This window comes from Coenobita brevimanus, chromosome 71 (genome assembly GCF_032717465.1).
Source record: "Coenobita brevimanus isolate Jiangsu-jjx chromosome 71, ASM3271746v2, whole genome shotgun sequence".
NCBI lineage: Eukaryota > Metazoa > Arthropoda > Malacostraca > Decapoda > Coenobitidae > Coenobita > Coenobita brevimanus.
Window position 1 is genome coordinate 43,883,567 of NC_137024.1, and position 19,094 is coordinate 43,902,660.

General features: G+C 44.9%; 1 protein-coding gene across 1 annotated transcript in view; it reads right to left on the reverse strand.

The window, feature by feature from the left end:
- Positions 1-481: 481 nt before the first annotated feature.
- LOC145406766 (transcription initiation factor TFIID subunit 2-like) overlaps positions 482-19,094 on the reverse strand; it is a 69,681-nt gene continuing 51,068 nt past the window's right edge. The window contains exons 10-11 of the mRNA XM_080277863.1: positions 1,829-2,077; positions 482-493 (exon numbers count right to left, since the gene is read on the reverse strand). Of these exons, the coding sequence (XP_080133989.1) occupies positions 482-493; positions 1,829-2,077 (261 nt within the window). The remainder of the gene's footprint in view (positions 494-1,828; positions 2,078-19,094) is intronic.

The window sequence follows — 19,094 nt, forward strand, 5'->3', positions numbered from 1 at the left end:
GAGTCAAGAACGGGGAGAAATGGCTAAATTGTCAACAATGGATGGGAGTCCAGATGAGATTAGGAGTGCTGACTAGTGTTGGACATTGGCAGTACTGATAGATGATACAAGCCACCACTTGAAAGCCTGGGTGAATTCAAAATAGCACAGAATCACAAAAGTGATGCCTCGCAGTATGATCCCTTACTCCCAAGCGTCACGAAAGCGATGCCCCGTGGTAAGGGGCTAAGGATCTAAGAATGAATATCTGATTTACACGATCTCTTACCTTACTAAAACCTCCCTGTTCTTCTCCAACTAATTCTTCTGTTATTTCCCTAACTCTGTCAATTAGTATCCTACCATATACTTTTCCTATTATACTTAGAAGACAAATGCCCCTAAGATTACCACACACTTCTTTTTCCCCTTTTCCTTTGTACAGGGGAAAAATTATGCCCAAAAGAAGGTACAATGGGCAAAATCTGAGTCTCAGAGACTTTTACTGGACAACCTGAATAGCATTAAATGGAAGAATAGGATATTTAAAGTGGTAATCAGAGGAAAAAGGAAAACAAGGATACCATAGGTGACCAGTGTGAAGAATGAAGAAGGAAAGGTAGTGGTGAACATTCAGGATATTAAAGACACCTGAAAAAAGCATTATAACCCATTGCTGAATGAGGAGTTTGACTGGAACAGGGAAGGTTTGGAGTCAGCAGATCCAGCATTTGTCCCCTGGCCTTTGATTGATGCGCTACCATGAGCAAGGTAAAAGGCAGGATGCAGTTGGAGAAGGCAGCAGGTGTGTTTGGCTTTGCTGCTGAAATGCTGAGGGCCTAAGGAGATATAGGAGTGGGTTTTGTTACTGATTTGATAAATACAATTATATATGAGCATGCTGTTGGTAGGAAAGTAGCTCGTGCTATGAAGGCCTTGATAAGAAACAGAGACTTGAGTGTTGCAGCTGCACGAGGCTTACATGAAAGAGTGTTGGTGCCAACTCTAGCATAGGGATGTGAGACTATGGTGTGGCATGAAAATTAATAGCCAAGAGTGAGAGCAGTGGAGATGGGACTGCAGAGGAATGTACACAGAGTACAGAGAATGGATAGGATACAGAATAATGTGATTCATGAAAGATGCGGTATGAGGAAGTGTGTGGACACCAGAATCTTAGAGAGTGTACCGAGATGATATGGTAATCAGAGAATGGATGACAATAGAGTGGTGAAAAAGGTATATCTGGGCAAATTTGAAGGAGGAGGTGGCGAGGTAGGCCAAGAGGGTGGATAGATACAGTGGATGAGTGTGTGTGTAGACAAGAGGTATACAAGTTGGTCAGGCTAAGGGATGGACAAGAGATCGAGCTGGAAGGATGAATTTGTGTGAAGAAATGCATGACCAGGGATCTGGTACCCCTTTTAAAGAGACAGCGTTCAGACTGGTTCTATTGGATAGGTATATGTGAAGCTACAGTACGTGGTAAAACCTTTTGGCCGATTAGATGGAGCCAAGATTCTGTGGGCTTGAATGATGGGTGAATGGAAGCATGGCCCATTGAACTGGGCAAATTTTGGTTGTCTGGACCTTGCTACTCCTCACCCTGCCCTACGGTGGGAAAGGAGGTCCAGATGATGATGATGATGATGATGATGATGATGATGATGATGATGATGATGATGATGATGATGGTGATGATGATGATGGTGATGATGATGAATGAAACTTACAGCTCTCTAATGCAGCAAAATATGATGCAAATTTCTAGAGAGTTTCAAAAATTTTATTATATAATTCATGTTACCAGTACATTTTTGAAAAACAACAACATAACATAATTCCTTACCTGCATCATGAGTTCCTGGCCAATGCGAAACTCAAGCATACGAATGATAAGTGAAGCTTTCTTGTAGTAAACATCAATGTAATGGGGGGAGGAGGCATGAGGGTTTTTCACTGAGAAGTAGAATGTGTCCTTGTTACCACTACCAGGTCCTGTGCTTGTGGGGGAGCTCTGGGGTTCATTGGGGGTTGCACTCGGATCCAATATGATTCCTCCAAAACGCTCCTCATATTCAATGACTTCTTGGAGTTCCTGGTGATTGCAATTAAAAATTAAAATCCCTCATATGAAAATAAGAAAATCATAATCACAATTTTGTGTTGATAGGCAATGATCTAAGTCTCAGATATATTGCAAATCCTAATCCTAATCAATTACCATATAAAGTGTTGCGTTAAAAAATCTGACAAACAACATCATGTCCTTGTCAGATACAGTAATCTCACAATTATCTGGAAAGCCATTACCCAGATGCTATGATCTGGCTGTTCCAAACCATTATTCGTACATTTTTTACCACTATCTGGACAAAATGCTTGAGTCAGTTTCGAAATTATGGTCGCACAAAAAATTTCCACCCAGACGGGCGAGGATAGCCCTGTGGCATCCCCATGTTGGGCTGGTTTGTTTACCCTACGTCCGCCAGATACCCCAGTTACTCACTCTCAGTTCCTGTACATCACTTGTGTAGTGAGCAGCTCTTCCTGGACCGGTGTTATGGTGGCACATGTGGTAGTTTTCATGGTGGTTCACTACCTGCTTCAGGCCTTGCTATTCCTTGCAAGCCTCTTCCTAGGCCTAGTGTATGATGATGGCCACTTCGCCAGGAAAATGGAAGAGGGTAATGCTGACTCTTTAGAAGTGAGAGATCCTGGGTAAGATTTATACAGGATGGTCGAACCATGAGTGTTGACACTGATTTCATTCCAGCTTACTGTACTGTACAACAATTTTATTCTATTTTACCATGATTTTATTCTATTTTACCATTATGTTTTGTGTGCCCAGTGCACTTTTCTTGTAAAGCCGTTTTTTTCATGTTTTTTCATGCCACTGCAGGGTATGGCCCAGCACCGGTGATTGCTTGTCTGTGGTTGATGGGTCTGCTTGACCATGGTGATAGCTTGGCTTTGGTTTATAGGTCTGCTTGACCAGACAGAATAGTATTAAACAACAGGAACAAGCATTGAACCATGTACTGTAGTGGCCTTTTACACTGGCTTTCAAATTTAAGTTATGTATGAATGGAGGCCACGGAAAAAGTTCACTATCCGGACGGAGCCACTACCCAGACGTGCCTTTGGATCTATTACATTGGATAATTGAGGGAATAATGTACTGCAAAAATGTAATATTTAGGTAGCAGGTGGTTACCTACTACAGTATCAACATACTGTACATTAAACCCTCAATTTGCATGGCTAATGTATCTGGGAATCTTACCAAGTAAATTGAAACGTGCAAATTGTGCCACTGAAACCAACGTTGTATGGCAAATTGGTATGGTGAAATTCCAAAATTTTCCCAAAGTTCATCCTTTAGCCTTCTCAAAAATTATTAACCCTGCCTGATCACATTTAACATTCACTGTAGCACACATACAATCTCTAAGAACATGACTGAGTATAACAAAAGGTTAATCAGTGTGAACAAAGTGGTCAACAAGCAGAGATCACTTACCATGACAGGGGATGGAGTGATGCTTGGGTAATGGAGAAAAGGGTATAACCAGATGATGACTTATCTACCCAGAGGTAAGTATAAAACTTTTCCAACTTGGCTGATAGAAGAAAAAAATACATACCGGCAGTGAATGGCAGCAATGCGGTGAGAGAGACAAAAGGTAGGTGGCGAGCAACAGTGTGTGCATGCATGCATGAGTGTTTGTGTGTGTACACACACACACACACACACACACACACTGGTCATCATCAACACCATCTTTCAACTCATGAATAAAGACAAGACCACATGGATGCACCCATGATCTAGACACTGGCATCTAATTGACTTGGCATCTAATTGACTATGTCATTGTAAGACTGCGAAATCAAAGAAATGTTTTTATAACCTGAGCTATGAGAAGTGCTGAGTGATCCACAGACCATAACCTTATAGTCACTAAACTGCAGTTAGTCATATGCCCACAAATGCACTGAAGACCATCCATCAAGAAACTAAACTGTAGTAGCTTAAAGGATGTGGAATGTGTAACACCCTCTGCAGAACTATTACAAAGAAGCTCTCTCAATGCCCACCACTTGATCCAAACAACAATGTAACAAACTTGGACACAGAGTAGCTAAACATTAAGACACTGCTCCAAAGCATTGAAGAAACACTAGGCTTCACTGCCATAAAGACTAGTTTGATGAAAATGTTGAGGGCATATATGACCTTCTTGCAATGAAGAATAGATCACATAACAATTGAGTGGTTAATCCTAGCTCCTTAACCCTAAAAACTGAATTCCACAGTCTCAGAAGTGAAACCAAGATAAAACTGTGTGACATGGAAAACAAAGATGGACTGAGCAAGCAAAGGAGCTGCAAAGACTGACTGATATTAACAACAAGCATGGGTTCTACAAGTCCATTAAAACCATTTATAGGCCAACCAAACACAACATAAACACTGATCAATCAGCCGAAGGAGAGCTCTTGAACGATAAGTGTGCAATCCTAGAGAGATGGACTCAACACTTCAACACCTTACTGAATTAAGGAAACCCGGTGGAGCATATCCTTCATAACATCCCAAATACCCCTCAAGCGGCAGATATTGATGTCCCACCTACACTTGCAGAAGCTGTTCAGGCCATCCGATCCAGGCACGTAATTTTCAACAGAATTTCTGGGGAGTTAGACCAAATGTACATATATCCGTACTACAAACTTAAAATTAGATCAAAATGCTTGAGTTTACAGACCATCCGATATTTTTCTGTTTAATTCTTCCTAAAAGTTGGTGCTTAATGAGACATGTATGTTTAGTGATGGAGTTGGGTGCTTAAATAAAGGGTTTCACTTTCTGCCAGTCTGAACTTCCAACTCAAACTGTGACAAAGCTTAATAATCTGGCCATTTTATATTTTTGTTGTCCGCTGCTCCCTTATCAAGGTTGTTCCTACATGCTTGTGGCAGGATTCAGGTTGAAATATACCGCTATACATTTATTCTTTTGGAAATTATAAAATAATTAAAATCTAAGTACTATTATGATTTAGTTTATGATCAGTTAGTGTCAAATTTTGAAACAATCGATCAAACACGCATAGAGTTGTTTGAGTTTTCCACAAAACTACACTTTTTCTTCCTTTTTTTTTTTTTCAAGTTCAGCCTTATAAACCCTATAATAAGATGAAGTTTTGACAAATTAATATACAGAAAACATTGGGGGGGACTATAGCCCCCCTAGCCTCCCCAGAAATTACGGCCCTGCGATCTTTAAAAAATAACAAAAGCCCTGGCCCTGATGGTATACCATCTGAACTGATCAAAGACAGTGGCCAGTTACTTATACATATATATATATATATATATATATATATGTATATACAGTACCCTCGCGTCCAGCACGCGTTACTCCAGCACGATTCGAGTCCAGCACGGTGAGCAATTAATTAGTATTATTTAGTACGATTTAATTACTGCAACACGAGTGTGTTAGCATAACACGCACAGAGCTCCGAGAAGTGGGCCAAATCTGCAGAGTTCACTCTAGCACGATCACCCCCGGTCTAACACAGCCATACTGGACATTCCCATGATAGCCAATGAAAAACTTCTGATCAAGTAGCCTTCCCCGCCCGCTATCGTGACATGATCGTGATGCCGCCCAATTAAAAACGCTTCTGGTGTCACATGATGTTTTGTTTACATTTCTCCCACCACAGAGCCACTCAGTCGCATAACTGCATTGGAAGGTGCTTTTTTCTTGCTGCATTTTCTGCCCTTGTTACTGCATTTTACCCTGCTCACGATGCCTAGGAAGCCTTCTGAGAACCCCAAGAAGCGTCGGCACCTCCCTCAGGCCACCAAGCTAGAAGCATCGAGAGGAAGAAGAAAGGGGAGAGGAAAGTTGACATTGCCAAGGCCTACGACACGAATGAAGCCAACGCGATCATAATAAAAAACTTAAGACAAGATCCTGGCAGCCGAAGGCTATCACACGGCACTTCATACCAGGTCTGCCGAGGATACGATGGTAAATCGGAACAGTAACATGGTAAAATTGCCGACGATACCACGGGCATTTGGAATTCATCTGGATGGATTCCTGCCAAGGGTACGATGGGGAAAACAGTGTGACCAAAACCCAGGCGACTCGACAGACAATGTATCGTACTACAGCATGGAACATTTAGCCTGACACTGAATACATATTAATATTTTAGAATAAATATCAATCGTTTCGAAACCCTTCTCATCGGCGTGCGTACCAGTTTATAAACAAAGTTGCTTCTCCTTATTCTCTACCGAGTCAGCGACAGCGATCACTTTCCACAGTCACAAGACGGGGCTCTGGCAAAAGTGTGAGAAGCATGCACTTTGCCGAGGATTAATGGACGAAGATAGTGATTCTGAGTGTGATTTCGAAGGATTTATGAGGGAGGTTTGATTTCGAAGGATTTATGAGGGAGGTTGAGGAGGAGCAACAGCCATTACCCACTAGTGACGCCAGCAGCCATCCTCCGGGGACCCAGTAGGACTAACTACAGCCTTGGATACCACCTTCCATTCCCAGCAAGGCCACCAACACTATCCTAAAAGGTTAGTTATCATTCATAGCACAGTATCATTTATTATAATTACAATAGTACCAATATATGTATAGGTATATGGTAGGTGTTTAGGGTGACTTTTCCGAGGGTTGCTGACATAATTCATTTTTCCCCATAAGCTCTATTGTTAGTCCAACACGTTTTTGGTCCAACACGTGACCCATGCATGACAATATTACCGTGCTGGACGCGAGGGTACTGTATATATATATAGTATATATATATATAAGCTGAGGGTCAGATGGTTGTTGATTTTTCAAAACGGATGGAGATGGCTGTAGTAAACACAATTATTTCAAGAAGGAGGAGGAGCACAGGATTATGTATAAGAGGGGGGGAAGGAGGTCGCAGATAGATTATATCCTATGCAGGAGATGCAATTTGAAAGAATTCAGTGATTGTAAGGCAGTGCTAGGGGAGAGTGTAGTAAGACAGCATAGGGTGTTGGTTGGAACGATGAGTCTGAAAGCAAAGACAAGGAGGAAAGTGAGAGCTGAACCAAGGATTAGGTGGTGGAAGCTGAAGGAGCAAGACTTCAGTAGTAAATTTAGGGATAAGGTGAGTCAGGCTTTCGGAAGCAGGGAAGACGAGGAAGGATGGGCAGTTATCTCGGAAGTGCTGAGGGAGAAAGCCAAGAAGGTACTTGGGGTGACATCGGGACAGAGGAGAGAGGACAAGGAGACTTGGTTGTGGAATGAGGAAGTACAGGATAGCATAAATAGGAAGAAGCAGGCAAAGAAGAATATGGATAGATACAGAGACGAAGAAAGCATTCGGGAATATGAGGAGACGAGGAACATAGCCAAGAAAGAGGTTGCTAAGGCAAAAGAAAATGCATACCAGAAGCTGTACGAGAAGCTGAATAGTAGAGAAGGGGAAAAAGACCTGTACCGATTAGCCAGGCAGAGAGACAGAGCTGGGCGGGATGTGCAGCATGTTAGAATGATAAAGGCTGCAGATGGCAATGTACTGACAAGTGAGGAGAGTGTACTAAGAAGGTGGAAGGAGTATTTCGAAGAGTTGATGAATATAGAAAATGTGAGAGAGGGAAGGTTGGAAGAGTTGGAGGAAGTGAGTCTGGAAGTACAAGAGATCAGCAGAGAGGAAGTGAGGAATGCCATGAAGAGGATGAAGGATGGCAAGGCAGTGGGCCAAGATGGTATACCAGTGGAAGCATGGAGGAGCTTAAGAGGGATGGCTGTGACGTGGTTTACCAGATTGTTTAACATAATCATGGAGGGTGAGAGGATGCCGAAGGAGTGGAGAAAAAGTATTCTAGTTCCGATTTGCAAGAACAAGGGTGATATGCAGTGCTGCAGCAACTACAGAGGTATAAAGCTGATCAGCCATGCAATGAAGATATGGGAAAGAGTGGTGGAAGCTAGGCTGAGAAGAGAAGTGAGGATCTGCGAAGAGCAATTCGGTTTCATACCAGGGAGAAGTACTATAGACGCCATATTTGCTTTGAGAATGGTGATGGAGAAGTACAGAGAAGGCCAGAAGGAGTTGCATTGTGTGTTTATAGACTTGGAGAAGGCTTATGATAGGGTACCGAGAGGAACTGTGGTACTGTATGAGAAAGTCAGGAGTGGCAGAGAAGTACGTGAGGGTGGTGAAGGATATGTACGACGATAGTGTAACAGCAGTGAGATGTGCAGTAGGAATGACTGAGGGTTTCAAGGTGGAGGTGGGATTGCATCAAGGATCGACTTTGAGTCCCTTCTTGTTTGCAATGGTGATGGACAGACTGACAGATGAGATTAGACAGGAGCCTCCGTGGACAATGATGTTTGCGGACGACATTGTGATATGTAGTGAGAACCGGGAGGAAGCTGAGGCAGAGCTTGAGAGATGGAGATATGCACTGGAGAGAAGGGGAATGAAAGTAAGCAGAAGCATGACTCAGTACATGTGTGTAAATGAGAGAGATGACAGGGGAAACGTGAGTCTGCAAAGTGTAGAGGTGGGAAACATAGATGAATTCAAATACTTGGGGTCAACTGTACAAAGTAAAGGAGAGTGTGGTAGAGAGGTAAAAAAAGAGAGTGCAGGCAGGATGGAGTGGATGGAGAAAGGTGACAGGAGTGATCTGTGACAGAAGGGCCTCTGCAGAAATGAAAGGGAAAGTTTATAAGACTGTAGTAAGGCCAGCCATGTTGTATGGAATGGAGACAGTACCAATGAAAAAAAAGACAGGAGGCACAGTTAGAGGTAGCAGAATTGAAGATGTTGCGTTTTTCACTAGGAATGACGAGGTTGGACAAAATTAGAAATAAACATATTAGAAGGACAGCTCACGTAAGTCAGTTTGGGGACAAAGCTAGAGAGGCGAAACTGAGATGGTTTAGACATGTGCGGAGGAGGGATGAGGAGTATGTCGGGAGGAGGATGCTGGAAATGGAGTTACCAGGCAGGAGAAAGAGAGGAAGGCCAAAGAGAAGGTTTATGGATGTAGTTAGGGAGGACATGCGGGTGGTAGGTGCAAGAGAAGAAGAAGCAGAAGACAGAGTAAGATGGAGACGGGTGATCAGCTGTGGCGACCCCTAAGGGGAGAGCCGAAAGGAGAAGAAGAAGATATATATACAAGTAATCCCTCCAATATCCGACGTAACAGAGCCATAGGCAGGTCCGGATAGTGGTCCTGTCCGGATATTGGGCCCCAGTTTATGAACTTGTACTTATGGACCCTAACTCAGAGAAACACCTATACAACTCCCTCTGGACATCCATAGCACCTATATAAGACCCAAATCACACCAATAAGGCACATAAAAGCCTGAAATAAATGCAAAAGAAGCATAGAATGAGGTTTTTGAGGTAGGTTCATACAATATTCAACATTCTGGTTACTGGGTCCTGGACTGGTACTTATGGACCCTAACCTAGCCTAACTCAGAAAAACACCTCCCTACTGCACATGCATAGCTCCTAACACCCAATTCACACCAACAAAGGACATTAAAGAGTGAAATGAGGTGTTTGAGGTAAGTATAGTATGGAAAAAAGTACAGTATGAAACATTCTGCCTACTTACAGCAAGTCCATGGCCATCTCGATGAATAACCGCCACCTCTCGGACTCTGACAGTAGGAAGGATTTCCTGAAGCACTTGCAGTACACTATTCATGAAGTCTTGCACTGAACTTAGTCAATCGCACTCAGAAGTCCGTTCTCTTCGCAGTGCGCACTCTTGTCTAACTTATGCTCCATTGTAACTTACTAAGTGTTGCACTCTGCACTTTAACTTTTCCCACTCTTCTAACCATTTTCTACAGCAAAAACAAACAAGTCTATTTACGTTAAATTTAGTTCAAAAATTGTCTTTTCACTCACAACTGTAAATCCTTAACACAACGCACTGTTTTTTTCACTGCACAACACTGCAAATTCCCGTGTGGCCCAGTGGAGAAGTTCTTGCTGTTTAATCACTGTCAGAGTCTGAGAGTATCACTGGCAGGTGACCTAGGGGTGCGTCGCTGGGTCATGGTGATGGCGTACCCACTGCAGACGACTCGGAAGATAGACGCATACTCACGTCGAGCGGTGACTCCACCGTGGCTGATGTGCTGGGCTGTGGGTCGGAGCATGAGGGCCTGTCTTGGGGAGGTAACGGAGTGGAGCCAGGGCCGGGCACAGCGGGGGTCACGGGCCTGAAAAAACTGTCAATCATTGATTGACGCAAGGAACGACGATTCTGACGACTGATGATGCGCTGCCTGAAAGCACGCACTTCCTACACAAGTCGCAAGGGCCTCATCTCCCTGTCGCAGTCCGGGTGTTCCAGGTAGTCGAGAACGAATTCTAGGTGTTCCCGGAGTGCGCTCAGCTTGGGGATGGCTGGAGTAGTGTCATGCTGAGAGGAGTCCGCATCATCGTCGCCATCCTCGTCAGAATCTTCAAGCTGGGTACTGACACCTGCAACTGAAGATGCGATCTCGATATCAGACAATGTCTGATACCCAGGATCGCCCTCGTCATCATCCAACCACTCACACACATCGTCCACATCAATATCATCGCCATGCGTACATAGACGTGCATGGAAATCATCCACGTCAAAACCTAGGAAATCGTACTCCACATCCGTTCCGAGAAGCAGAAGAGACCAACCATTTTCTAGAGTCTTGAAAGGGACTTCCTTCCATGCATTGGCCCAGTTGTAAATGGCAGACTTGATGTTGCAGCGGCGAAGGTTTTCCAAAGTCCGCTGGCCTCGCGTGTCCCGTCTCTCCCTGCGCTCGTCCTCGTCCTCGAGAACAACCATCACCTCGTCCAGGAACTTCCGGCGGTATAGGCGCTTTGTTGCCATGATCACTCCTTGGTCCATTGGTGGGATGAGACCAGTCGTATTAGGTGGCAGAAACATGCACCTAATGCGGCCATTCTCAGCCACCAACTCCTTGTCGCACGGGTGGGCAGGTGCATTGTCGAGGAGAAGGAGGGCCTTTACCTGGTCGCGCGGGATTCCCAGTGTCTTCGTCTGGTAATGTATGACCTCCTTGACGAAGAGACGGTGGAACCAGTCTTTGAAGATCTGGGCTGTAAACCATGCCTTCAAAGAATGGCACCAGACGACAGGAAGGACATCCATCACCCCACGAAGACATCAAGGCTGCTTTGCACGGCCAACAATAATGGGCTTAAGCCGGTGCATGCTGTTAACACTGGCACAACACAAAGCAGATATCCGTTGCTTGGAGAGCTTGCGGCCAGGTACACGCTTCTCCGTCTCCTCGGCTAGAGTGTTTGTTGGCAAAGAGCGATAGAATAAACCAGTTTCGTCAGCATTATAGACTTGACCGAGAGTGAGGCCCTCCCTGTCGATCAAGCCTTTCACCTTGTGTCGAAACTCCTCAACTCCATCCTCGTTAGCGTCCAAAGCTTCGCCATGAGCTTTACGGTTGGTAAGGCCATGCCGTAACTTGAATGCGAAGTGCCAATCCTCGGATGCCTTGAAGTCTAGGGCGTCGTGAAGCCTGGCGAACTTCTCAGCAGCAGCCTTCAGCTCCGTACCACGTACCATCACACCAGCAGCACGTTGCTGTCGATACCAAATCAACGTGGAGCGGTCGACTTCTGCAAACTTGGGAGTAAACATCACCTTCCTCTCCACGTTGCGTTTGCTTCTCAACGAGAAGTCAGCCGTGTACTGCATGAGTTTGTCTCGGGATCTCTTGATATCGAACAAAGTAGATCGGGCCAGGTTGAACTCGTGGAGGATGCGGGAAGAAGACCACCCTGCATCTACTTTCTCCAATATCTCCAGTTTCTTCTCCAGAGTCAACACCACTTTCTTCCTCTTCTCAGGCGGCGGGGCCATCATCACACACACTAATGAGAGGCACGAGAGCAGCAGGAGTGCCTGCAGCAGGTAAGGAACCACCACAAAAGCGAGCACGTGAGCAGCCAAGACGACAAGCGTGCACTCGCGGCGAGAGACAGGTGGAAAGTGTGGAGGATGCAGGGGTGCTCTATCGGAGGTCAGAGGAATGACGTGTCACAAAAAAGCGGTCCCACACCGTGCGCGGCAAGTTCAAATTACGGGCAGGAAAAATTCGGTCTTTTTTCGAATTTTTTGCGGTTTTCGGACCATTTTGGGAATGTTGGATCCCGGAACGATTATGTCCGGTTAGTGGGGATGTTCGGATATTGGGTGCTCGGATATTAGAGGGATTACTGTATATATATATATATATATATATATACTGTATATATATATTTATGTCCGACTCTGGGCAAAGGCTTCAGGGCCTATATCTCGGGGGCCGCAGCCTATCCCAAGGCCCAGTAGTCCTCCTACACCTTCACATGTCACCACTTCGGCGCTAACACCCGCCGTCCATACTGAATACATGCTAGGGCTCTCATACAGGACTGGTGTATTGGTATTAGCGGGGTTAATTTTACGACATGTCGGCGGGATATCTGGTAGATCAGGAAAGTCTGCTTTTTTATGAAATTCAAATCCTTAAACTGTTCCCTGCTCCAGCCAGGATTTGAACCTGGGTCCATCAGGACTGCAGGCTGCCTCTCTACCAATTCAGCCATATATATATATATATCTACAGTATACAGTGTATATATATACAGTAATCCCTCTACTTTCCTGACACCCACTTTCTGGACATCCCCACTTACCGGACATAATTGTCCCAGGATCCAATATTCCCAAAATGGTCCGAAAACTGCAAAAAATTAGAAAAAAAAAAAAAAAAATCCGGCCCATAATTTGAACTTGGCGTACGTGGCGCAGGACAGCTTTGCTGTGGTGCGTCATTCCTCTGACGTCAGCTAGAGCGCCCCTGCATCCTCCCCACTTTCCGCCTGTCTCTTGTCGTGAGTGAACGCTCGTCGTCATGGCTGCCTACGTGCTCGCTTTCGTTGTGGTGCCTTACCTGCTGCAGGCACTCCTGCTGCTCTCTCCTTCGTGTGTGTGATGATGGCCCTGCCGCCTGAGATGAGGAAGAGAGTGGTATTGACTCTGGAGAATAAGCGGGAGATATTGGAGAAAGCAGATGCGGGATGGTCTTCACGCATCCTCCATGAGTTCAACCAGGCCCAATCTACTTTGTTTGATATTAAGAGATCCCGAGACAAACTCACGCAGTACACGGCTGACTTCTCGTCAAAAAGCAAACGCAACATGGAGAGGAAGGTGATGTTTACTCCCAAGTTTGCTGAAGTCGACCGCTTCACGTTGATTTGGTATCGACAGCAACGTGCTGCTGGTGTGATGGTAGGTGGTACGGAGCTGAAGGCTGCTGCTGAGAAGTTCACAAGGCTTCACGACGCCCTAGACTTCAAGGCATCCAAGGGTTGGCTCTTCGCATTTAAATTATGGCATGGCCTTACCAACCGTAAGTCTCATGGCGAAGCTTTGGACGCTAACGAGGATGGAGTAGAGGAGTTTCGGCACAAGGTGAAGGGCTAGATCGACAGGGAGGACCTCACTCTCGGTCAAGTCTACAACACTGACGAAACTGGATTATTCTATCGCTCTTTGCCTATGAACACTCTAGCCAAGGAGACGGAGAAGCGTGTACATGGTCGCAAGCTCTCCAAGCAACGGATATCTGCTTTGTGTTGTGCCAGTGTTAACAGCATGCACCGGCTTAAGCCCATTATTGTTGGCCGTGCAAAGCAGCCTCGGTGTCTTCGTGGGGTGATGGATGTCCTTCCTGTCGTCTGGTACCATTCCTTGAAGGCATGGTTCACAGCCCACATCTTCAAAGACTGGTTCCACCGCCATTTCATCAAGGAGGTCATACATTACCAGATGGAGAAACTGGGAATCCCACACGACCAGGTAAAGGCCCTCCTTCTCCTCAACAATGCACCTGCCCACCCGTGCGACAAGGAGTTGGTGGCTGAGAATGGCCGCATTAGGTGCATGTTTCTGCCACCTAATACTACTGCTCTCATCCAACCAATGGACCAAGGAGTGATTGTGGCAACAAAGCGCCTATACCGACAGAAGTTCCTGGACGAGGTGATGGTTGTTCTCGAGGACAAGGACGAGTGCAGGGAGGGACGGGACATGCGAGGCCAGCGGACTTTGGAAAACCTTCGCCATTACATCAAGTCTGCCATTTACAACTGGGCCAGTGCATGGAAGGAAATCCCTTTCAAGACTCTAGAAAATGGTTGATCTCGTCTGCTTCTCGGAACGGATGTGGAGTACGATTTCCTAGGTGTCAATGTGGGTGACTTCCATGCACGTCTATGTGCGCATGGCAACGATGTTGATGTGGACGATGTGTGTGAGTGGTTGGATGATGACGAGGGCGATCCTGGGTATCAGACCCTGTCTGATATCGAGATCGCATCTTCAGTTGCAGGTGTCAGTACCTAGCTTGAAGATTCTGACAAGGACGCCGACGATGATGCGGACTCCTCTCAGCATGATACAACTCCAGCCATCCCCAAGTTAAGCGCACTCCGGGAACACCTAGAGTTCGTTCTCGACTACCTGGAACACCCGGACTGTGACAGGGAGATGGGGCCCTTGGGACTTGTGGAGGAAGTGCGTGCTTTCAGGCAGCGCATCATAAATCGTCAGAATCGTTGTTCCTTGCGTCAATCAACGATTGACAGCTTTTTCAGGCACGTGACCCCCGCTGTGCCCAGCCCTGGCTCCACTCCGTTGCCTCTCCAAGACAGGCCCTCATGCTCCGACCCACAGCCCAGCACATCAGCCACGGTGGAGTCACCGCTCAACGTGAGTATGCGTCTATCTTCCGAGTCATCTGCAGTGGGTACGCCATCACCATGACCCAGCGACGCACCCCTAGGTCACCTGCCAGCGATACTCTCAGACTCTGACAGTGATTAAAAGGCAAGAACTTCTCCACTAGACCACATGGGAATTTAGTGTTTTGCAGTGAAAGAAAAACAGTGCATACAGTATTGTAAAGAAAGTAGAAATTTGGGTGAAAAGACAAAATTTTTGGACTAAATTTAACATAAATAAACTTGTGATTTGTTTTGTAATTGGTTTTATGAGTGGAAATACTTAAAGTGCAGAGTGCAACACTTATTAAGTTACAATGGAGCATGAGTAAGACAAGAGTGTGCAGTGTGAAGAGAATGGACTTCTGAGTGCGAATGATTAAGTTAAGTGCAAGACTTCAGGAACAGTGTACTGCAAGTGCTTCAGGAAATCCTTCTTACTGTCAGAGTCTGAGAGGAGGCGGTTATTCATCGAGATGGCCATGGACTTGCTGTCAGTAGGCACAATGTTTCATACTGTACTGTACTGTATTTTCCATACTAAACTTACCTCAAACACCTCATTTCACTCTTTTATGTCCCTTATTGGTGTGAATATGTAGTGTCTTAGGTGCTATGCATGTGCAGTAGGGAGGTGTTTTTCTGAGTTAGGCTAGGTTAGGGTCCATAACTACCAGTTCAGGAGCCAGGGACTTGTAAGTACCCAGAATGTTTAATATTGTATAAACCTACCTCAAAAACCTCATTTTATGGTTCTTTTGCATTTATTTCGGTCTATTATGTCCCTTATTGTTGTGATTTGGGTCTTAAATAGGTGCTATGCATGTCCAAAGGGAGTTGTATAGGTGTTTTTCTGAGTTAGGGTCCATAAGTACCAGTGGTGGGCAGCGCAAACGAAGAAGGACCTTGCGCAAGCACAAAGCGCAATCCACAGTTCACTACCTTGCGCAAGTGCAAATGCACAATCTGACAAATATTTAGCTTGCGCAATGTCGCAAAGCGCAAGCGTAAACCATTTGCATGTATTTTTGGGAATTACCGAAAAATATTGAGATATTTAAATAAAACAGCATACCTACTTACTTTTATTTTTTATTATTAATTTCTATTATTTGTAATTTGCACAAATGCGCAATCTAATATATAGCTTGTGCGATGTCGCAAAGCGCCAGCGAAAATAATTTGCATATATTTGTGGGAATTACTGTAAAATATATATTGGTATAATTAAATAACTTACTAAAATAGCAACCTGCCCACCACCCGCGGTGACTGAGGTACAGTAGGTCACTGTCCGGGAAAACCAGCCTTTATTTACCAAGGCATTGGCAAAGATCACGTGATTACTGTATCATTAACATTTACCAAGGCACTGGCAAAGATCACGTGATTACTGTATCATCAACTCTCTCTCCCTCTGACAGAGGAGGGAGAGAATGGAGAATAAGAGAGAGAGGAGGGAAGGAATGGAGAATAAGAGAGAGAAGAGGGACGAAGTTTATGCCTTATCTCCTCACTCAAAGGGACACTCCTTTGCCATTCCCGCATATTTATTCTCTCTCTCTCTCTCTCAGAATAATGCTCTTTATCTCTCTCTCTCTCTTGTCTTGTCAAGACAATTTAATAATTCAATATAGATATACAATAGCATATGTAATTCGTTAAAAAAAAAAAAATCATGAAATGTATTTATTCTCTCTCTCTCTCTCTCTCTCTCTCTCTCTCTCTCTCTCTCTCAGAATAATGCTCTTTCTCTCTTGTCTTGTCAAGACAATTTATTTAATAATTCAATATAGATATACAATAGCATATGTAATTTGTTACAAAAAATAAAAAATCATGAAAACAGAGTATTTAAATCAAATATCCACAGCCTAATAAATTATTAGCCTAATAAATTATTAGGCTGTGGATATTTGATTTAAATAATATGTTTTAATGGTTTTTGTAAGGAATTGCATATGCCAATCTTAATAAATAATGTATACTTATTATCATTTACTAATAATAATAATTTAAAAATATTAAAAATACATTATCTGTTGAAGCATATTAATGCTACTACCTCCTTCCCTCCTGCCTCCCCCCCACCAAGCACCAACCCACCCACGCGACCCGCCCCAGCCTCCCCCATCCCTTGTCCAGCCATGCGGGAAGCTCCCACCACGTGTCCCCTGGAAGACCACGTGTCCCTTGGACTGCGCAGTGCGCAATCCACAGGGCAGGTGCACAAGGCAGGTGCACAAGCGCAAATTTAAGTTGCGCTTACGCACATGAAAAGGCAGGTGCGCAAGCGCAAAATTGCGCATGGTCTCGTGTGGTGCGCAATGCACAAACAATATCACCGGAGTGCAAGGGTGCGCAATTGCGCTTTGCGCAAGTGTTTGCGCTATATATAGATATATATAGATATAGATATATAGATATATATATACTGTATACTGTACTGCCAGACGCCTTAATCCCGTAAGCAGTGGCCACAAACAAGACGCCTCCACATCGCCCTGTCCCCCGCCATTTCACTGCCCCGCTCCCAGCTCATACCCGGTCTCTCATATACCTCTCCACTCCAATCCTCCATCTCATCCTTAGCCTCCCCCTCCCTCTCCTCTCTTCCACCTCACTCACATACACCCTCCATGTTAGTCTTTCACTCTCCATCCTCTCCACATGACCAAACCACCTCAATGTGTTTCTCCTAACACTTCGTATCACATCCACATCTACACCACAATGATCCTTCACTTCCTCAATCTGTCTCTCCATGTGGTCGATGCGGGCACCCATCATCCATTCACACAATGTTGAGATGCCATGTGATCTCTACACTCAGTGACAAGCCAAATGGTTTCTTGTACCCAGTAAACCATTTACTACACTGGGTGGTAACCATATAACCAGGGTATTTAGCAGGGTTAAGTGTCCCTCAAATTCCCCTATCCAAAATCACTTAATCATGGCAGTCATTTCAGAGAGCCTTGGAGAGCCCAATACCGACCCGGGGTCCCAAACAAATGGCCAGATTCGCATGGCCATGTGGAATGTGAGAGGTATGAATGAGTGCAAGATGGTGGAAGTGGCGAATGTGTTCAAGAGTGCGAGATATGCCATGATAGCACTGTGTGAAACGAAGATGAAAGGGTGTGAAGTGGAGAAGTAGGAGGGTGTGAAATGTGTAAGATCGAGCATGAATGGGAGAGGAAGATGCAAGGAAGGAGTTGGTTTGTTGATGAATGGGGTGTGGCAGAGTGGAATGACAGACAATAAATGTGTCAGCTCGAGGTGTATGTATGTCAACTTCAAGTTTGAGAAAGTGAAAGTGGCGGTGATTGTAGCGTAAGCACTGTGTGAGGACAGGAGTGCGAGAGAGAAAGACAGGTTTTGGGATGAGCTGGATGAAGTAGTGGAAGAAAGCCCCGGAGCTATAAGGTAATCGTAACTGGTTATATGAATGGAAGAGTAGGCACTAGTCCTGAGGATAACATAATGGGGTTGTAATGAAGTACAGGTTATCCCTTAATTCACGCGAACTTTTTTCACGCGATTTCGGTTATCCACGAATTTTTCATACAATAATTAAAACAAAATTATAGTATTCAAATAAGTCTATCTATCTATCTATCTATCTATAGCCCGACGCCCTAATCCCGCAAAGGGTGGCCGCAGACAAAACGCCTCCAAGTCACTCTGTCACCCACCATTTGACTCCCCTCCCCCCAACTCACCCCCCCCTCCCTCATATACCTCTCAACTCCATCCCTCCACCTCATCCTCAGTCTACCCCTCCCTCTCCCTCCCTCCACCTCACCTACATACACCCTCTTAGTCAGTCTTTCATTCTCCATTCTCTCCACATGTCCAAACCACCTCAGTGTATTTCTCCTAATCTTTTCAACCACATCCACATCTACCCCACAACGTTCCTTCACTTCTTCATTCGTCAACCTGTCCCTCCACGTTACTCCACATCCTCCTCTCAAGTAACTCATTTCCACTGCTCTCACTCTTGACTTGTTCCCCTCTTGCAATGTCCACGCCTCGCTTCCATACGTCAGGGTAGGGATCACAATACCATCATGCAGTGACTTCTTAACTTCCATACTCACCTCCCTATTTCTCATCACTGCTTTCAGTGTACCAACAACCTTTCTTCCCTGCTGTACCCTTTCACGTACTTCATCCCTCAAAGTTCCATCCTTACTCATCACACTACCCAAGTACTTGAATGCACTCACATTCTCCATATCCTCACCATCC